Raw genomic sequence first — 22,332 nt, forward strand, 5'->3', positions numbered from 1 at the left:
TTGATTTTGTATTTGTATGTCCTTTCTCTAACAATGAAAATCGTGGTATCCAGAAACATAATTATTAAATGCTTTAAACTAATATATATATTTCAGAAATAACAGTGAAGGTTATTACTAACAATATGAGCTGTGAAAAAGGCTTACATTTTTTCCCCCTTGGAAAAATATATCTCACTAGGAATGTTTGGTCGATTGACTGTTTTAAAGTCAATTTATTACTTCACTGTCAGAAACACTTTAACTGCAAAGTATGTCTCACTGCAGTATTTTCATTTAAGGAGGGAGGTGCCGTTTCCTGTTGAAAAGGAAAGAGGAATAAAGTGACATAACGTTGATTTTTTTTAGTGATTTTTCCCCCCTAGCAGTTAGCGTCAAAGAAGCTTAACAGAACAGGAACAAGCTTTGCTTTACAAACTCTCACGTTGACAACTTGACAGAATTAACTACTTTCACTCATGAGTTGGATGAGTAGGAAGTCCTAAACCAAAGAACATCACTGGAACAACGTAGATTTCAATTCGCAGATTGAACCTTCCCCTTATCTGGACCCGATTAGGCAACTGTATTCAACACACTTTTTCCTCCAATACACTTTTTGTTGCTAATTATTGAGTAGCTCCTGCATGTCAATGCCCACAATGCGAACCGGGACACCCGGCCGGGAGAGGACACTTCCCGCGCTCAAGGCGCTCACAGCCTGGTGCCAGGGACGAACGCACGAACAGTTTATTATTAAACAATGGCAGTGTGCGCCAGGTTGAAGACACGAACGCGGTGTTATGGAAACCCCCAGAATCTCTCCCAGGGATGAATTGTCAGAGGGACAGGTAGGCTCCTCCTGCTAATTCCGCCTACGTCAGGTGCAAGGTTTGCGCATCAGAGCTGGGAAGTCACAATTTCGAATTCTTTTATTGCTTTATACCCCTGACTAATATGAGAAGAGTCAAAGAGTGAGGTGGGTTTATACCCAATGAGAGCGTCCTACAGAAAGAAAGAACAGGCTTAGGGTGGGAGTGGCGTGAGAAACAGGACAGGACTAGCAGGATTGCTGGCTAGCCGACTCAGTCCGGGCATGGGTGCCCAGCGAGTGTGAGCACCGGGCTGGGCCCTGCGGGGGCAGGAGGCGGTACGGCCCCGGCCCCGCCCACTGCAGACAGGTTACACTGGCTCCGAGGTGCGTCGCGTCACACCGCCCGCGCCTCGTTGATTGGCTCCTCCAGGGAGCCCCACCCCCTCAGCTGTAGTGGGGCCGGATTCAGCGTCGCCGCCATCTTTGTTGATGTGTCAGCTCCGCGGGGGTTTGGGGAAGCCGTGGCGGAGGGAGCGCGGTGTCGGGCTTGTCCCTGGTCGCTGTTTCCCCCCCCCTCACCTCCTGGTCTGCCGGACCCCGCTATGGAGAAATTAGGCCCTGAGCCGTAGCTTCAGCGGCCTCGTTAGGGGTGCGGCCTGAAGCTCGGAGAAGTGGGGTGAGTGCTTGACGGGCGCCCGGAGCCGACCGCAGTCGCGGTGGCGGCGCGGAGGGACTGCCCACCTCCCCCGCGGTTCTGCAGGTCCCGGGTCGGCTCTCCGCCTGGCCTCTCTCGCGGGCAGTGGAGGCCGGCGAGCGCTGGGGGACGGAGTTAGGAATCCCTCCCTCTCCCTGCCTTGTTCCCTGGGTCCCGGGCCGACTGCAGAGGAGGCGGCCGAGGGATCTGCGGGGATCGGGGGCCGCGCCTCCGGAGCGGTGCTTGGAGAGCAGCTTAATTTGGGCCGATTGCCTGATCTCCCAGCGCGAACTGCAGCTAAGCCCCACCTGCTCGGCTATTTTTCACTCAGTTGCCTATTTCTCTTTCCGTTTTCAAGTTGACTGTGTTTTATGTTTACTGTTGTGGCGACTTTTTGCCGTCTTACCAACTCTTCCGTTACTGTGATTTTAAGTAACTTAAAGATGGTTCTTTGGGATTTTGGTTTTGAGAGATACTATTATTGGTTTTTATGTTGCCTTTCTTCCAAGGACGTCAGGCATTTGATAAACCTTGGCTGGTAAGGATATTTCAAATTTGTGTCCATCAAACTTGTAACATGGGAAAGCCTCTACGTTTCCCCCAGCAGCAAGACTGGGGATAGCGCAGGTGTAATTAATGCTTAGCTGTTAGCAATTTAACAACTGTAGCTAATATTCACATCTTCGTTTTGTTTAAAGAGGTCTGAATTTAGAGTCGGAGCATCTGGATTAGAATCTGCCTCTTTCACTTGATAGTTTTGTTACCTGTGAGGATTAGTATAGTAAAAATAATGGTGTATACAGTGCCAGGCATTTGGCAGTTTTCTTCGTGTGTGTGTTTGTGATGTTCCTTGATGCCTAGCGTTTTTACTTCTTCCTAAATGATAGGCTGGAAGTTTTTGTAAGAAAAGTGTGCAGTAAATCAGTGGAACAGTATTTCAAAAGGTGTGCTGATAGTCATTAAAAAAAAAAGATTTAGTGTGTAGGTATGCAAATTGTGGGTGTAGCCTTCCTAACTACAAACTACACCTTCATATTTGCGGAGTTAATCTTGTGGGAAAGATTAAGGTTCAAGAGACATTCACAGTGAAACTGAACTATCTCCTTGTGAATAAAATCTCTTCTCTGTACAGCTACTTTTCAAATTTTATTCATCATTGCAAAAATAGAAAAGTGATGATTGGCCTCTTAATTTTATTTAAAATCAGTAAAGGTATTGAGTAGTTCACAAATCTTACAAAGAATTAAAACTCCTTTTTGCATTGTAGTAGGCAAACATATACTCAAGAATCTACCTGGAAATGCCTGGCTTGTGTTTATGTCTGTGTTTTTCCCTGGAAATGCATGGATTGTTTTTATGTTGATGTTACTATTTTTGAAACCATGTCAAATTCAGAATACCAGCATATAAACCTAGAGATTTCTTTAAACAGTGAAGGTTCCAGAGTGTCATTGGTATTTCAGAGTCTTACTGCTAACATGAAAGGAGTGGTATAGCACAGTAACTACTCTGTGACCTTTTAGTTCCTTTACCCGTAAATGCAAGAGTTGTCCTTTAGTACTATTCGATGATAGCATAGCTGATGGCAATTTCTTAGTATATTCAGTTTAAAAACGTCTATTTACATCTATATGCTGACATCAGCAAGTGGGGTAAAACAGTACAGAATACTCTTAATGAGATTAATAGGTCGAAGCAGCCTCTTTTAGAAATTAGAAAAATCATCTTTCCCTTTGAAGAATGACTAGTAATCTGTATTAGTTTTCCAAATTCATCTAACAGTTTCATGTGAAAGAATCCTTGACCTCAAGTTCTGCTTTTTTTCTTTCAATAAAATTTAGGTTTTTCTTTTATCCCTTATTTCTGGCTTTAAATAATAAAGCCAAGGGGCACCTGGGTGGCTAAGTCAGCTAAGTGTCTGATTTATGCTAGGACATGATTTCAGGGTCCTGAGATTAAGGCAGCGTGGAGGTCACTACTCAGCCGGGACTCTGCTTCTCCCTCTTCCTCTCCATCTGCCCCTCCCCCAGCTTGTGCTCGTGCTCTCTCAAATAAATAAAATCTTTAAAAAAATAAAGCTGATTCTTGAATTTCTCATAAACATTCACTAGGCTTAGGGTATTGTAAATGTTATATTTAGTGTTTCAGGGCAACAGTAGGAGGATAGATCATTTAAATTTACAAATAACCCTCTAATCTTATATTTTTTCAGACTTCTTGAACTTTTTTAGCTACTGATATTTAAAAAATCTATTTGGACTAAGTAAACAAAAGGAAAAATACTGACATGAAGGGACAATAGACACAAAGTCAAAATTAAACCCACCAAAGAAAGTATTGATTGGATTGTGAGTATATTTGTCATTAAGACCTGAACTGATAGTCTGCTGTAGGGATGATTATGTAGTAAGTACTAATGAATAATGTTTTTGGTAAACTGTATCATACCATATTAACTGAACGCAGGCGAAAGGTAAGCTTTCAGAATTTAACATTAACCAGAACCCCTTAATAGAAGGCAGACTTACAACTTACCTTTAATTTTTTTATTAGTCTTCCTTTTTGAAAAGGAAACTATAGGTCAATCTTTTTTTTTTTCTTTTAATTTTCAGATTTGGGAAAATATTAGACAAAAATACTTTTTGTATTTCCTGAGACTCATTAAAGTTTATATAGTGAGTGCTCTACAGATAGCTTCAAAATAAGATTTTTGTATTAATAACTTTTTGCTTTAAAACTTAATAGAGTTATAAAATTGCATTGTCTAAGAGTAAACTGATAATATGACAGATAACTTGATAATGTGATAGATGGTATGGCCACTTACCTCTTTTTCCTGGAATCCTGATGGACCCTAATTTCTCTTTCTCCTGTTATCCTGTCACAGGATTTGGTACTATTTGGGGGGGACTCCTGCTGCATCTGTTGCCCTGAGGTTTTTTTTTTTTTTTACGATTGATTGGTTAATTGATTATTAGGGGAGAGAGCACGAGGGAGCAAGCAAGCAAGCACAGGAATGTGAGGGGCAAAGGGAGGGGGGGAGAGAATCTCAAGCCGACTCCAGCACTGAGCATGGAGTCCCATGCAGGGCTTGATCTCAGGACTCTGAGATTACAACCTGAGCTGAAACCAAGAGCCGCTCAACCAATGGCACCACCCAGGCACCCCTTGAGTCTGTCTTTCTGACATCTTTTTTTGTAATGTAATGCACATAACTGTAAAAATTACTCTGCCCTGAGTCTTAGGTGCAAAGCTAAACAAACCCCCACAGGGATAATTGACCTTGGCTTCATAACTCTTTTAACTGATAGGATAAAGGCAACTTTTAAAATCTAGTGGTATGTTTCACAAAAAGGAAACTCATTAAGGTTAAATTTTACCTACAAACTTAATTAGAATGTGAGTACCATACAAAATATTTCTCCCTTTTGATAGAATTTAGAGTTCTTTGAAATTGCTAGCTTAGTCTTTTTTTTTAGTTTTTAATCTGATTTCCATAAATTCACTTGTTAACTTCAGTGTCTGATATTTTCATCATGTGAAACAAAGTTTTCATGTTTGTTTTTTTTTTAAAGATTTTATTTATTTATTTGACAGAGAGAGACACAGTGAGAGAGGGAACACAAGCAGGGGGAGTGGGAGAGGGAGAAGCAGGCTTCCCACTGAGCAGGGAGCCCGATGCGGGGCTCGATCCCAGGACCTGGGATCATGACCCGAGCCGAAGGCAGACGCTTAACGACTGAGCCACCCAGGCGCCCCCCCCCCTTTTTTTTAAGATTTTATTTATTTATTTGACAGTGAGAGAGGGAACACAAGCAGGGGGAGTGGGAGAGGGAGAAGCAGGCTTCCCGCGGAGCAGGGATCCCAATGCGGGGCTCGATCCCAGGACCCTGGGATCATGACCTGAGCCAAAGGCAGATGCTTAACGACTGAGCTACCCAGGCGTCCCAGTTTTCATGTTTCTTACACAGGTTCCTTTCTATTAGTTTAAAACTATGTTTAAAAACTTTATCCAGGAATGTGTTTGTATTTTAAAGCTAACCTCCATCAAAAATCACTTACTTAGGATTGTGATCAGATTATGTTGGACTATGGATGCATTTTTGATGTAATTTATTGCTTCTGATTTTAATTGCCATATCAGAACCTTGTTAGAACTGGTCAGATAAATTATTCTTTTGTTCATGCTGCTTTTAAAGTTTATTTGGGGAATATGTGAAGAACCTTTTAATGTGCTTGGCCTACAAAGGACAGTTAACCATTATAGTGAAGAACAGGAGTGCTCTCACAGACTCAACTTGCTTATCTTAGTGGACATGATTTTAAGAAATATACAGGTGGTGTTTGAGATTCATATGGTATAGTTTGTAACTTAAAACTTTGTTGTTTGTTGTAAATAATATTTATGCTGAACTGAGCCAGATTTTTCTGTTGGATTTAAAACATTTTGTTTTAAATAGCTTCAGGGGGAACACTGACAGATGTTCATATTAAAATGCTGTAAACACAAAGAGTAAAAGATTTAAGATGGAGCTTTTTTTTTTTTTTTTTTTTTTTTAACATAGAGCTTTTATATATATTGGTCCACTATACCTGAATGTAAACTCCCTAACGGATGGGTGTTTTCTCCACTGTCGTGTTCCCAACGCATAGAACAGTGCCTGCACATAATATGCGCAGTATATGTTTGGTGTATTAATTAATAGTTCGGAAATGTATTTGTAACTTGGTACTTTTCTATGAGGCTTGTTTGTTTGATAACCTGTTGCCAAATATCTGTGGATTGGATTCATTTGTATTTGCAGTTTATTGAGTAAGCCTGTTTTTTTTATTGTTTATACTGCTAATTACTAAGAAAAAAGGTAATTGTACTAAAAGCTGTTAAAGACAGTGTTTTTATTTGTAAGGCTCTTAATATGGAAATAATTTGGTAGAAATATGAGTTCTTGCATTAAGAAATAAAACAGAGGAGGATAATGATTGGCTTCAAGGCAAATAAAAAATGTTTCTTGACCAGTTGCCTACAGCTGATGAGCTCCAGTAAGAGCGAAACCAGTTCTCACTTCTCTGATACTGAAGTGTGAATTGGTCCTGTAGTACTGTGTCAGAAACAACTCTGAAAAAAAGTGCTTAAACTGAGAGGAATTTTGTGACTGTTAAGTTTTAAATATAGTATATTCCTCTAATGAGTAAGAGTTGCTAAAAAGTCAAATAACCTGTATTTTTTTTTAACCTCAAAAAAGGAATTGATGTAATCTGTATCTTTATATGTGAGTATGGATTTGATTTGTATAAGCTTCTTTTTAAAACAATCTTGTAAACAAATGTCTAGTTTTATATCCTGTCCCTTTAAACTACTCTTAGGCTATTGGATCCTCAGTAATTTTGATGACAACTACTCCTGTCCCCCAAAGAAAAAACTTGGACATAACCAGACTGGCCCGCATCTGTATGGCCAGCTGGAGGCCCACAAGAGGACTCAGCTGACTGTTTTTTTCCCCCTCTTATTACCTGGTTAATTGTGGATATAATCAAACTCATTGTGGTGCCTCTCCCCCCCACCAATCTTTTGCAGTTACTTAATCTTTGATGATGGCTTTTTTGCATATATACACATAGATTTTCCTTAACCCATCTCCTTTTCCTTTTGTGTCCAACTAGTATTCATTTGAGCATCAGAAAACTCAGTTTGCAAGCTAAGTGGTTACCAGATGTCAATTTATGTGAAGACTTTTTCAAAGGTCAGGGGCATATTACTGATCAACAGTATAGAAAGTACTTGTCTTTTGAAGTTAAACTTTTCTTTAATTTACAAAAGGATAATATATAAAACAGTCTAAGCTGAGGTAATCATAAACACGGGCTTACTGTTCTGTTTTTGTTTTTTTTTTTAACCTAGACGAATATTCAGCAGAATGAGACAAACTTTTATTGTTCTGCACATTACAAGTCTCAGATCATTGTATAAACCCAGTGGACCCCACCCTCATTGAGAACTGAAAAGCATTTAATATTTGCAAGAATGAATGCAAATGTAGTAGAGAATATATTTGTTGATTTATTGTCATTATTGCTGGAGATTGAAGAGGTTTGATTCAGTTCAGAGTGATGTTCCTCCTTGCCAGTACAGAGGTCATTTAAAAGACTGTTCAGAAGTGTCACAGGGAAGGCTGTGACTGTGTGCTTAATGAGTGTAAATGCAGTATGTTTTCATTTACATGAGAGTATTTTTGTACTTACAATGAGAAAATTTGGAGGAAGATGAGGTGTTAAAATTGGACCTTTAAGTATAATTAGGCTCTGGATAGACTGAAGAGAAGGACATTCTAGATGGGAGCAAAGCCATGGAAATGTTAATGTGCAGATTGGAGGAATCTTGAGTAGACTGGTCAGGGACTGGTAGATTATAGCGAAGTCCTAGGATTTTAGGAATGTGTTGAGAGAGAAGACTGGGAAAGTAGTATGATTGGTTTACTGAGGAATTGCAACTCTGAAGTGTAAACATAAAATGGTTTTAGTTTTTCCTTATTGGGTCTCCCATCGTACTGTGTAAAACGCCCCCATCCTTTCCACTTCCCTCTGAAATATAGTCCCCTAATAATGTACTAATTTGATGTCATATCTTTCTGCCACTTTTGATTACTAGAGAAAATTTATTCCAGAAATTAAGACAGGTTTCAATCATTTAAAAAAAACAAGCAACAAAAAACATTAATCCCAAACTCCTTGTTCTACCTGAAGAAAGGTTGAAAGTGTTAATTCCCAGCTGCTTGGATTAAAGAAGAGGTAATTTGGCTCTAAAATATGTCCTTTCTTTTTTTCTCTAGCTAGCCCTTTTGGAGTTGGGGGAAGAAGACCAGCCAGTGGAAGCAGAATTCTTATTACAGGAACCTCTAAAGAGGGAAGAGAGAGCCCTGGCCTCAGTCTGATTCGTCTGGTTGCATTTGGTGGAGGTCTCTGTGGAGGTAGTGTGTGGATTTTTTAGGGGCAGTGTTGTAGCTCCCTGGTCCCTTGTGCTATCGAGGGCCAGCCCACTTCATAGGGCATCTCCTGTTCCCTCTTGGCAGAGCCATTGTAGTACACACTTCAACCCCTTCTCTGAATTGGGTGACACTTGACCTGGTGCTGTCTCAAGTCACTTGCTTATTTCATGGAGTAAGATTGAGAAACCAACATTTTAAGTGTTACAGGTATGAAGTGATTACACCTGGATTGGGTTACAGGTAGGGGACAGTGGCAGTAGAAAGGAGGGTATAATTGGAGACATGAAATTGGTAAAAGAATATGAGGGCAAAGGAAGGAAGGAGTCATGACTAAGAAAAATGATACCATTGGAGCGCCTGGGTGGCTCAGTCGGTTAAGCATCTGCCTTCGGCTCAGGTCATGATCCCAGGGTCCTGGGATCAGCCCCACGTCGGGCTCTCTGCTCAGTGGGGAGCCTGCTTCTCCCTCTCCCTCTGTCTACCACTCTGCCCCACTTGTGCTCTCTCTCTGTCAAGTAAATAAATAAAATCTTAAAAAAAAGAAAAAAATGATACCATTGACAGAAATAGAAAGGATTCACTGGGAGTGCTCAATTATAGGAGCTATAATTTGCTTTGGGATTTATGCCATTTTGAGTTTGAGGTTATCGTGGAGCATCCATTCAAAATGTCTATATTCAGGTGAAGATTTTCATATGGACATAGAGTGACGGCAAGCAGGTAATTTGTTATCTGTAACTCAAGAACACAAGACTGAAAGTAACTAATGTGGATATCAGGAGTTGTTGGTTCAAATTATCAAAGTGGTTGAATTCTAGGAGGGAAAATAAAGTTGAAGAGTGAATTGTGGAGAATATGAAAGCTGGATAAAAAGATAATTCTTTACAATTGATGCTTTTCTCTTGACAAAGCATGGCACACATTCTCTAATGATAGTTTCTTCTTGCTTTATGCTGGAGAGTCATAATCCCTTTATATATTCTCATTTAAATAGATTCTTTATCTATTTTGGTCCGTTGCTATTAACATTGGTTATGATGTTTAAAACCATTTTTAGATTTCTAAATTAAGATTTCAAATTCAGCAACACATTCACAAGTTGTATCTTAAAGTGACTTACTTTAGGGAGAACTATATAGTCTAATACCCCTATCTGAGAATTACTTTACTTTGTCCTTGATTTTGGGATACAGTGTGCTTATGAGGCCTTTTATTAACTTACTGCATTAATTTGTATTGTCTAAACCAAGCCTTTAATACTAGTTGGGGCTTTGTCTTGTATATAACATAACATATGCAGCAAGATAATGATAATTTCTTTTTTTTTTTTTTTAAAGATTTTATTTATTTATTAGAAGAACACGAGAGGGGGGAGGGTCAGAGGGAGAAGCAGGTTCCCCGCTGAGCAGGGAGCCCGATGCGGGGCTTGATCCTGGGACTCCAGGATCATGACCTGAGCCGAAGGCAGTCGCTTAAGCAACTGAGCCACCCAGGCGCCCCGATAATGATAATTTCTATTTGGTTGTTTGGAAATATGTTATACAGATAGTAATTTGTAGTGTTAAGGTCAATGTCTATACTAGTTGATGGCCCAGAGGGAGAGAAAGCAGAGGAGGAAGTCTATATACTTCCTTTCTTAGAATTATTCTTCCCCATTTTCTGCATTCCTAGAATAATGTTCCTCAAATACTAGTTTTATCCTATCACTTCTGTACTTTAATTCAATACCCGAGAATCTACTGTGTGCTAGAAACTATAGTATAATAAAGTATACAAGTCTATCATGATTTATTGTCATAAAATTCACTTCTGCATATCATTCTGAGGATTCTACCTGACAGTCTTCTCTTACCCTTTTTCACCCCCCCCCCCACCAGGACTTTTATCACAGACCGATAAAAACATGTATCTTTCTATTCAAAAATTTTATATTTGTTTTATTTTCCATAAGTACGCCTTCCATCTGAAATTATTTCTTTTCTAGTTTGTCAAAGCTCTGATCTGCCCCCTTTTTTATCCAACCTTATATGACACTGATAACTCATCAACCCTATAGGTGCTTTGTTGATGTGTGATGAAAGAAGATGACAAGTCTTTTTCATCAAGATTGCTGGAATATTTTATATTTATCTGTCTTAGGATAATTTTTGAAGTTGACTAATTTTCAGAAAATAGCTAAAATAGCAACCATCATAATAAACAGCATTAAAATGTATTCTAGTTGTTGAATTAATCAGTGTTTCCTTTATGAGCTGGGCAGTGCATATGGGCTCCATTTGAGTTGCACTGAACATTGTTTATTCTTGATGAGAATGTTTGGAGATACCATGGTACTTCCTGGATTTTTGCCTGGATGGAAAACAAATTCGTGTCAGGGATCTTTAACACCCAGACTTATTTTAGCTCAGCTTTAGGTGCCTGGGCTATAGATAGTTGTGTTTTTTTATTTAGTTTTCCTTCTTAGTAAATTTTTATCATCATTAATGTGTTTTATAATCTTTCTCTTCTAGTGTTTCCACTGCTATCTTATTTCCCCAATATTTTCTTATAGATTCTTGAAATGGTCTTTTCCCCCTCATGGACTGAAGAATTCTAAACAATTGAATTCTAACAACTTAAACTGTAGATATTTCATACCCAACATCTTATGGGGGTGACTAAGGAATGCCAAACTGCAGCTGAAGTGAAGTTGTGTGAATGAATTAAAGGAGGAAAGAGTAAGACTTTGTAGAACCCTACTGATAGCAGCACACTTGGATTGTCTGTCCTATTTGGTTTTTGTTCTCTCCCCCGCCCCCCCCAAAGAAAGTCTTTTAAAAGAGTTACTAGTGGTAAAATTTGTGGCCTCAGTTATTCCACATCATGGAGTTTGTGCAAATACATATGAGGTCTTGGTTTAAAAAACTTTATTTTTTTAAATTTTGATGTTTTGACTTTAGATGTAAAACGAAGATCAGGAACAGATTTGAAGAAATGCAGAGTGAAGTGGTGTCAATCAGCATGTCAGAGACAGAGCATATAGCCTCCATTTCCTCTGATAAAAATATTGGGAAAACATTTGAATCAAAGGAAGACTTCTGCAACTCATTTTCTGTTGATGAAAGCAGCAGCTTAGAAAATGAGTCTAAACTGTCGTCATTAAACTTTGATAAAACGTCATGTCAGCCTAATGAACATAATCAAATTGAAGCACAGGAAAATTGTATTCAGGATCATGGTGGAGGTGAGGATTCTTGTGCTAAAACAGACATATGCCCAGAAAATTCTGAACAAGTAGGTAATTTTCCTGGTGGAGATTTGACAAAGCAAATTTCAAAAACAAATGAAACGGAACAGACAGTAACACAAATATTGGCAGAATTAAGGTCATCTACATTTACAGAAGCAGCGAATCAAAAGACTTATTCAGAAAGTCCCTACGATACAGACTGCACCAAAAAACTTATTTCAAAAATAAAGAACGTTTCAGCGTCAGAGGATTTGTTGGAAGAAATAGAATCTGAGCTCTTATCTACGGAGTTTGTGGAAGAACACCGAGTACCAAATGGAATGAATAAGGGAGAACATGCATTAGTTATGTTTGAAAAGTGTGTACAAGAGAAGTATTTACAGCAAGAGCACACCATAAAGAAGTAAGTTTTTAATTTTTTTGGGTTTTCTCCCCCTGCCGGGATTAAAGATTGAATTCTTTAAAGAAAGGTATCATCTTGTCCATTCTTAATCCCACAATAGACATGCCTGTTGTAGTTGATCAACAGATAATGTATTTACTGAATAATTGAGCAAATGTCAAGTTTGTCTAGTTATTTAATATATGTCTAAAAGAATAAATACTAATGTGAGTTCGTTAAAGATCTAGAAATATAAAGACAACTCAAGTTTTTCAGTTTTGAAAGAATGTAGAGCATAATATTGTCAAAACTATGAGAAATTCAAAAGAAAATGAGAAGTCTTACAATTCAAAAAGATTTTCTTAAAATTTCCATTGTAAATTCATTGGTTTTAAAAATTAAAATTTAGAGAAGAGTTGGTTGGTTATCAGTAATTTAAGAACACATTTTTAGACTTCCCTTGGATTTTTGAAGTTAATTTCTATATTAATGATAGTTTAGTTTTATTTTATCCTTTTCTAATGGTATTATATCGTCCTGTATTTTTATTTTTATTTTTTAATTTTTTTTAAAGATTTTATTTATTTATTTGAGAGAGAGAGAATGAGAGAGAACACATGAGAGGGGGGAGGGTCAGAGGGAGAAGCAGACTCCCTGCCGAGCAGGGAGCCCGATGCGGGACTCGATCCAGGGACTCCAGGATCATGACCTGAGCCGAAGGCAGTCGCTTAACCCACTGAGCCACCCAGGCGCCCCCCGTCCTGTATTTTTATTCTAGATTTTTATATCTAAGTGTTGCAAATGTTTAGGTAGTCTTTTTTTTCTTTTAAGATTTTATTTATTATTAGAGCTTGAGCAGGGAGGAGAGGGAGAAACAGGCTCCCCGCTGAGCAGGGAGCAGATCCTAGGACCCCAGGATCATGACCTGAGCCAAAGGCAGACATTTAACTGAGTCACCCAGGTGCCCCTAGGTAGTTTTTTATAACGTTTAAGAAAGGCAAATAAAACATGCTAGCCTTCCCTAAAATACAGACTGATTCTTTTTTTTAAATGATACTTAAAAAAAAATTTGGAATGGGAGGTATGTATGTAGAGAAAGCGGAGGAGGAAGTCTCTATACTAGAGGAGGGTGACAGAAAAAAATATACCATAATCCAACTATTGCTAGATATGTAACTGGCTTTTTTTTTTTTTTAAGATTTTATTTATTTGACACAGAGGGAGAGATAGAGAGCACAAGCAGGGGGAGAGGGAGAAGCAGGCTTGTCGCTGAGCAGGGAGCCCGATGCGGGACTCCATTCCAGGACCCTGGGGTCATGACGTGAGCCAAAGGCAGTTGCTTAACCAACTGAGCCACCTAGGCGCCCCTGTAACTGGCTTTTAATGATTTCCTTGCTTCTAGTGTTTACTCTTCTAGATTTTCTTACTCAGTGAATCAGTCTTCCGCAAACCAGCTTACCCTTCATTGGTTTATCCAGTGAACTTTAATCTCTTAAGCATCCAGAACTCTTCCTTTTTTCTATTTTTTGTTTTTATTTTAGATTGTGACAAAATACACATAAAATTTACCATCTTAACTGTTTTTAAGTGTACAGTTCAGTAGTGTTAGGTTTATTCACATTTTTGTGCAACCAATCTGCATAGCTTTTTCATCTTGCAAATCTGAAACTCCCTACCCATTAAACAACTACCTATTCCCCTGCCATCAGCCCCTGACAACCACTGTTCTACTTTCTTTTTCTAAAGTTTCCTCTTGTTACTTTATATAAAGTGCAGTCATAGTATTTGTCTTTTTGCAACTGGTTTATTTCACTTAGCAGATGTCCTCAAGGGTTATCCATGTTGTAGCATCTATCAGAAATGCCTTTTTAAGGGTGAATAACATTTTATTGTATGTATATACCATATTTTGCTTTTCCATTCATCTGTCAATGGACGTTTGGGTTGCTTCCACATTTTGACTATTAATAATACTGTGAACATGAGTGTACAAATATCTCTTGAGACTCAAAGCCCTTAATACTACTCCAAAATTAATGGCTGCTACTTTTATTCATATCCTTGCTGGAATGCTGCTATTATGAATAAACTATGTGATTTTGAACTTAGACCATTAGTGCTTTTACCACTTTGGTTTTTTAGGGTAACTTCCTCATTTTCCTATCTGTACCTGTTCTTTCAGAACTTTTTTTTTTTTTTTTTTTTGAGATTGTCCTTGATGCCTCTTCCCACTTACCTTAGATCTGGACTCATCACTTTAATGCCTCTCTTGTAAATTGTAAGATGTTATACATTAAATAATAGCAAATACTTATATGCTGTTAATTATGTGCCAGGCACTTTATATATATTCATGGTATCAGAACAGTCCTCTATGGTATGAACTATTACTCCCATTTTACAGATGAGGTACCTAAAGCACAGAGAGATTAAGAAACTTGCTCAAGGTCACATGCTAGTAAATGCCTCAGTTAAAATCTGAGCCTAGTTAGTCTGGCTTCAGAAGATTTTTCAATGTGGTTATCTGAAATGAACTAGTTAGAAGTTGTTAACATTATCTAAAAATATTAGGAATACAATAGAAAATTCTTTTTTGCCCCATCCTGTCAGAACTGTGGCAGCATGGTAGACTGGGGTAAGCACAGTTTTGGTCAGAAGCCTGCAGCTGGAAGATTCCCACTTCCACTTGCAAATTCTGATTTGTTGTTCATATCAACCTCTCTAAATCAAAATTTGTCATCTCTGTGAAGGGGACGATACCTGACGGAATTGTTTTATAGACATTAAGGCGTTATAAAAATATTAGATACTATTTTAAATAAGTTAATCTTTTGTTATACACATAATAGCATAATTGTGACTCAGGTTAGCTCTAGAACACTAATATTTTTTTTCTTTTGCCTTCATTTAATATTCTATAAAGAAAACTGCCTTTCAGTTCCTTTGGCTTAAATTTTCATGAATGCATCTATTTCCAGTTTTCTTTGTATATACATCCATTGCTCTATTTTCTAACAGTGTGTTGTCCAAGGTCCCAACCGGAATTCTTAATTAAGAACTGTTAGTTGTGCATTGGATGTGACAATTTGAGGGTTTGCTGCCTCTCTAAATTGCTTACTTGTGAACTCTACAGCTAGGATTCTTATGCTGCAGGTAGTTTTCTGCAACAACTTGAGCGTACACCGAATCAAATAATCTAAGTTAAACCACTGTGCCAAAAAGGCTTGAATAAACTTGCATGCTGCATTTTTCTCCTTCCCAAACATTTGCATGATTTGCTTCCTCGCTGTGGTCCTGTGTTCCTCAGAGAGGCCCACCCTGACTACCTTATCTAAATGCACTGCTCAAGGGGCACCTAGGTGGCTCAGTCGCTTGAGCACCTGACTTTGGCTTCAGCTCCATTGGTGATCTCAGGGTGGTAAGGTCTAGCCCATTGTCGGGCTCTGTGCTCAATGGGGAGTCAGCTGGAGATTCTCTCCCTCTGCGTGCGCTCCCCCCCCCCCCGCCCCGACCATGCTCGCACATGCCCTCTCTCTCAAATAAATAAATAAATCTTCTAAAAAAATAAAATCACTGCTCAAGTCACTCTCTGTCTTCTTGCCCTCCTTTAGTTTTCTTAATAGGACATGGTTACTGCCTGAACTTTATTATGTTTATTTTCATTTTCTCCCTTTGAATGTAAACACCATGAGGGCAGGGATGGTTTGCTGACATACTTCAACACACAGAAGAGTATAGGTACATAGTAGGTACCCAGTAAGCATTTGTCTATGATCTTCAAAGTAGGAGAAAGGCCTAGGCTATGGAACTAGACCTAGGTCTAAATCTCAGTTCAACCACTTACTAGCTGTGTGACCTGGAACAAGTGCTGGGCTTCAAGTTTTGTTTTTTTTTTTTAATTCATAAGACATAATTTCATAGACTTACTAATTTCATAAACCTGAATATTAAATAATGCACTTAAACTTAGTAAATATTGTGAAGTAAGTGTTAAGTAATAGCTATTGCTATTAGTAATTCCAAAATATTAGCTGTTAACCTTGTTAGGTGTCATATTTTATAGTTCTGAAGACTTCACAGGTAATTTTTAAGGCTTTATTTGTATTTTTTTAGGGGACTCAAAATGAAGTTTCTGCTTGAACTTTTATATTTTGTTTTATGTATTTTTTAAATTTCTTCTGTAACTATTAATTAGAATATCATTGAAATATTCTTAAAATCTAAAGCAAGATTTTTCACCCTCAGCATTGTTGACATTTGGGGGCATATCATTCTTTGGTGGTGGTGGGACTGTACTGTGCATTGTAAAATGTTTAGCAACATCCCTGACCTCCACCCAAAAGAATCCAGTAGCAACCCCCACCCCTGTTGTGGCAACCAAAAATGTCTCCAGGCAAATGCCTGGAAGGGCTTTGCCTCAGATTGAGAAAACACTGGTCTGGAGGAGTTCAAATACTGAAGGGATGACGTGCATAGCTGAGATACCCAAAGTGGTAAACTTAAAAAAGAGTGTGATTTTCTTTATCTGATTATATTTCACTTGATTTTAAATATACAGATTCCTAGGAAGAAGTTAATAGCCTGACTGCCAGAGAATGTTTTATAAAGCATAATATATCATTACAAAAGGACTACTTAGGAATGTTGATATATTGATCATAAGTATCTATAATCTGCAAACATCCTATTTCACATCTCCGTTTTTAATTATGTTTTACTTATACTGCTCTTTTTATATTTAGGTTAATTAAAGAAAATAAGAAGCATCAGGAGCTCATCTTAGACATTTGTTCAGAAAAAGACAATTTAAGAGAAGAACTAAAAAAAAGAACAGAAACAGAGAAGCAGCATATGAGTACAATTAAACAGGTAAAAAGACAAAAATCTTTAAACACTATACTTCAATTTGTAAAATAAACACATTCCTGAAAATTTGTGTATAAATTGAAGTTCTGTAAGCTAAATTGTATTTTAATTGCAGAGGATTGCTTGGTATGTAAAGCATTCTTTTTTATGAAATGGGAATCATAGCCTGATTTTTTCTCTTATGTAAATTTGTATTTTTCTAGGATATGTGTGAGTATATTCTATATATAATAGAAATCTGAGGAAAAAAGATTTGATTTGGCAGTCAGACTTTCTACCACTTAAAAGAAGAAGCAACATATACCTTAAAGTTTATATCTAGCATTAGAATATTTCTAAGCTTATCGTTTAAGGTGATTCCATTCTCAGTCTTATTGTGTACTACACTGGAAGACTGGCTCTCCTGCTTCAGATTTTATCTGGCTAGCTGGCTTCCCCAGTTTGTCTTTCCTCATTTTCTTTCCTTTTAAAATTTTTTAAACATGAACTCTGATATATGGATCAACAAAGTGAATATTCAGACTAGTGGCAAAGCTGAGCTGCTCTTTATCTTTCTGAGCTGCTTTTTTTCTTCTGTGGATAGGATTAGAAGCATTTTAGCCTTAAAAGTCCTTCCTTTTGTCTCATCCTTCACCAAAAACTATATAATGAAAAAAAACAACACAATAAATAATTGATAATAAAAAATTAAACCAAGTTTCACTTGCTTATGTGTTGGTATACTTAATGCACCATTACATGGTTGGAGGGTGATTGTATTTGTAAATTTTACGTAATCCTGATTTTTACGTGCTTTAGAGCTATACCACAGTAAACCAAACTTAGAATTTTAAAATGTGAAGGAAGCTTAATAATAGATGGAAGACACATTTGGGTAGGCAGGTTATTGCTGGTGACCAGAAACTTCAGACTGAATATATGGGAGAGAACCACGGCTGTTCTTTTCATAAGCTTGTTAGTGGTTGTGCCTTTATTAAAGAGAAAATTGGATTCTTCTTTCCTTCGCTAGCCAGTATAGCAGGATTTTTTTTTTCTTAGTTTTATCTCTAGATCTCCACCTTTCAATATGGCAGCCACTAGCCACATAAATCCTTTGAGCACTTGAAAGGTGGCTAGTCCAAATTAAGAAACGCTGTAGGTATGAAGTACTTAATTTTGAAGACTTGGTCTAAAGTAAAATCTGTCAGTTTTTCAAGTTGATTATCAAAGTGATAATATTTTGGATATATTAAGTTTAATATTCATTTCACATTTTGCTTCTTAAAATGTGCCTACTAGAAAATATAAATTACACATATGGCTTGTATTCTATTGGACTGTGTCACTCTAGGTAATTTTGTTGTAAGGAAAATACGCATATTCTATAAGCTAACATTTAGGGTTTTTTTCAACAGCTTTATTGAGATAGTTTAAATACCATGCAATTCACCCATTTCAAAGTGTACTGTTTAATGGTTTTTAGTTGTACAACCTTTACCACAATCTTAGAATATTTTATCACCACCCCCCACCCCCGCAGTGAAACCTCATATCCATTAGTAGTCAGTCCTTAGGATTTTATGTATACAAGATCATGTCATCCGCAAATAGAGAGTTTTACTTATTCCTTTCCAATCCAAGTGCATTTTATTTCATTTCTTATCTAATTGCCTGGTCTGGACCCTCCAATATGGTGTTGAATAAAAGTGGCAAGAATGGATATCCTTCTCTTGTTCGTGATCTTAGGGAAAAAGCATTCAGCCTATCACCATTAAGTTATAATGCTACCTGTGGGTTTTTCACAGATGCTCTTTATCAGGTTGAAGAAGTACCTTTTTATTCCTACTTTGCTCTGTGTTTTTATCATGAAAGAGTTGAAATGCTTTTTCTGCATTTATCAAAGTGATTGTGTGTTTTTGTTCTGTTGATATGGTGCATTACATTAAATGATTTCTGGATGTTATGCTGGCCTTGCATTGCTAGGATAAATAGCTTTGGGTCATGGTGTATAATTCTTTTTATATATTGCAGGATTGTTTTGCTAGTACTATAATTTCCATTGATCAAGACTTTGTCTATATTCATGAGAGATACGGTCTTACAGCTCTTTTTCTTGTGATTTCTTGGTTTTGGTGTCAGGGTAATACCCCATAGAATGAATTGGGAAGTGTTTCTTCTTTTTTGGGGAAGAGTTTGTGAAAAATTGATTTGGTATTAATTCAAGGCACCTGGCTGCCTCAGTAGCATGTGACTCTTGATCTTGGGGTCATGAGTTTGAGCCCCATGTTGGGTATAGAGATTTCTTAAAAATAATGTCTTAAAAAAAGAATTGAGGGGTGCCTGGGTGGCTCAGTCGTTAAGAGTCTGCCTTCGGCTCAGGTCATGATCCCGGGGTCCTGGGATCGAGCCCCACATCGGGCTCCCTGCTCAGTGGGAAGCCTGCTTCTCCCTCTCCCACTCCCCCTGCTTGTGTTCCCTCTCTCGCTGTGTGTCTCTGTCAAATAAATAAATAAAATGTTAAAAAAAAAAAAAAAGAATTGGTATTCTTTAAATGCGTGATAGAATTTATCTGTGTAGTCTCCTGGGCTTGAATATTTCTTGGTAGGTTTTTGTTGTTTATTTTTTTACTAATTAAATCTCTTTACTTATAGGTCTACTCAGATTTTCTGTCTCTTCTTGAGCTAGTTTGGGTAGTTTGTGTCTTTCTAGGAATTGTCCTTTTATTTCATCCATGTTAAAATGGCCAATTTTTTTATTTCTGTAAGGTCAGTATGTCCCTCTTTTATTTCCATTCTAGTAATTTGAGTCTCCCCCCACCCTCTTTTTTACCTAAAGGTTTGTCAATTTTGTTAATCTTTTCAAAGAACCATTTTGTTGAATTCTCTGTTTTTTCTATTTTCTATTTAATTTTCATTCTAATATTTATTATTTCCTTCTTCTTGCCGGCTTTAGGTTTAGTTTGGTTTTTCTTTTTACAGTGCCTTAAGATGAAAGTTTGGGTTATTGATTTGAGAGCTTTCTTCTTTTTTAATATAGGTGTTTATAGCTATAAATTTCCCTCTAAGCACTGCTTTAGATATATCCCCTAAGTTTTGGTAGGTTGTATCTTTATATTTCTAATTTCTTCATATTTTCTAACTTTCCTTGTGATTTCTCCCATTGGTTATTGAATTTGTTGTTTAATGTTTACGTATTTGTGAATTTCTGATATTTCTTGCTGCTACTGATTCTAGTTTCATTTCATTATGGTTGAAGAACATACTTTATAAGATTTCAATCTTTTAAGTTTATTGAGGTTTATTTTATGACCTAGCATATATTCAGTCCTAGAGAACATTCCATGTGCACTTGATGAGCATGTGTATTCTCCAGTTGTTGGGTGGAATGCTGTATAGATGTGTTAGATCCAGTTGTTTTATAGTTTTGCTCATGTCTCCTATTTCCTTGTTAATCTTCTATCTAATTCTGTCCATTATTGAAAGGTATTGAAGTCTCCCAACTATGAATTGCCTCCTTCATTTCTGTCAGTTTTTGGTTCATGTATTTTAGTGCTATGTTATTAGATGCATATATATTTAGAATTATTATAGATTGACCATTTAATTATTATGAAATATTCCTCTCTGGTAACATTATTTTGTAGTTTATTTTGTATATTAGTATAGCCACTCCTGTTTTCTTATGGTTGTTATTTGCTTGCAGTGTCTTTTTCCATCCTTTTTCTTACAGTCTATATTGTTGGATCTTGTGTTTTTACTCCAGTCTGACGATCTCTGCTTTTGATATGATTGTTTAATACAATTTCATTTAATGTTATTGACAGTAGATTTATGTCTGCCATTCTTTTCTATGTCTCATGTTTGTTTTGTTCCTCTATCCCTCCCTCACTGCTTTCTTTTGCATTAAGTAAATAGTATTTAAATTTCTTTCATATTTTCACTATAGTTTTTTGAGTTATTTCCTTAGTGATTGTTCTAGAGTTTACCATATACATCTTATCAGAATCTGCATCAGCTTTATACTACCTTAATTCTAATGAGATTTAGAAACATTGTTAACATTTACTTTTGATTTCTGTTTGAAGTATATTCATTACATTCTCTATGTTCCCTTTCATTGTTAATATTTATTTGAAGTGTTGGTGGTCTGTTTGGTATAGCTATAAAAATAATCTGGAAATAATTTTCTTTACAGTTAGAATCAAGAATAGAAGAACTCAGTAAAGAAGTTAAAACTTCCAAAGATAAACTAGTAGCTCAAGACATTGCAGCTAAAAATGCAGTTCAGCAGTTGCATAAAGAGATGGCCCATCGGATGGAACAGGTATTTTTCAAATCATTATCATTATTAACTTTATATTCTGGTGACTTTCTTGTTTAATATAAACTAATCTGTTAGACTATTTTGCATATCAGTGGTATCTTAAGAATAGGTAATTATCTTTTTTAAAAATGCTAAAGCAATACATAAATACATGCTAACTACAAAAACATTTTTAGTAAATTAAGGAAGTATACAGGGGCATCTGGGTGGCTCAGTGGGTTAAGCGTCTGCCTTCAGCTCAGGTCATGATCCCAGGGTCCTGGGATTGAGCCCCGCATCGGGCTCCCTGCTCAGCGGAGAGCCTGCTTCTGCCTCTCCCTCTGCTGCTCCCCCTGGTTGTGTGTGCGCGCGCTCTCTCTTTCTCTGTCAAAATAAATACACAAAATCTTTAAAAAATAAAAATAAAAATAAATTAAGGAATATACAGAACAAAAAGTGAAAATCCTCCTTCATTTGTACTTCTCTCTTCCTGCTCCCAAATCCCTGGTATTCCATTCCTTGTTCCAAGGCTAATTATTGATAATTTTGGTTATGTATTTTACCACATATACACGTATAAGTCACACAGGCTTATGTGTATGTATTCATATACTTATTCCTCCTACTTGATTGAAATCTTACTGTGCATCTTTTTGGGTTTTTTTTCCTACTTAATACACCTTGATCATCTTTTTGAGTTGGTATATATGGAGTTCAGAAGAGATCATTTTAAGCATTGTATTATTATTACTGGACTCTTTTTTTTTTTTTAATTGGGACAGAGCTGCATGTGGACGCACTAGCTGGGGGTGGGGGGCGTGTGTAGCACAGAGGGGAGAAGCAGACTCCCAGCTGAGCAGGGAGCCCGAGGCTATTGGCCCAGTCGCAGGACCGAGACCATGACCTGAGCCAAAGGCAGATGCTCAACCAACTGAGCCACCCAAGCTCCCCTGAGCTCCTTAAGTATGGAATCTTAGTCATCTTCATTTCCTAGCACCATGCCTGACTGTTGGCCCTTATGGTGAGTTGAATCAGGAAGTATTAACTGACTGCTAACACTGTTAGTGAGATGGATCCTGTCCTTTCTACCTTGAAGCTACTATC

General features: G+C 37.4%; 2 protein-coding genes across 4 annotated transcripts in view; one reads left to right on the forward strand and one right to left on the reverse strand.

Annotated features, from left to right (window-relative positions):
- The window catches only part of TDRD1 (tudor domain containing 1), a 51,744-nt gene extending 47,335 nt beyond the window's left edge, over nucleotides 1-4,409 (reverse strand). Inside the window, exon 1 of the mRNA XM_078076907.1 lies at nucleotides 4,315-4,409. Coding sequence (XP_077933033.1) covers nucleotides 4,315-4,409 — 95 coding nt within the window. The remainder of the gene's footprint in view (nucleotides 1-4,314) is intronic.
- Nucleotides 1,229-22,332, forward strand: part of CCDC186 (coiled-coil domain containing 186) — a 48,194-nt gene continuing 27,090 nt past the window's right edge. For 2 of the 3 annotated variants that reach the window (XM_078077091.1, XM_078077093.1), the window contains exons 1-5: nucleotides 1,229-1,469; nucleotides 8,315-8,452; nucleotides 11,410-12,102; nucleotides 16,824-16,950; nucleotides 21,121-21,249. In XM_078077091.1, the coding sequence (XP_077933217.1) occupies nucleotides 11,444-12,102; nucleotides 16,824-16,950; nucleotides 21,121-21,249 (915 nt within the window). In that variant the 5' untranslated portion in view covers nucleotides 1,229-1,469; nucleotides 8,315-8,452; nucleotides 11,410-11,443. The remainder of the gene's footprint in view (nucleotides 1,470-8,314; nucleotides 8,453-11,409; nucleotides 12,103-16,823; nucleotides 16,951-21,120; nucleotides 21,250-22,332) is intronic. The other variant, XM_078077092.1, reaches the window with a different exon arrangement.

Source organism: Halichoerus grypus, chromosome 7 (assembly GCF_964656455.1).
Source record: "Halichoerus grypus chromosome 7, mHalGry1.hap1.1, whole genome shotgun sequence".
In the NCBI taxonomy this organism is placed as follows: Eukaryota; Metazoa; Chordata; class Mammalia; order Carnivora; family Phocidae; genus Halichoerus; species Halichoerus grypus.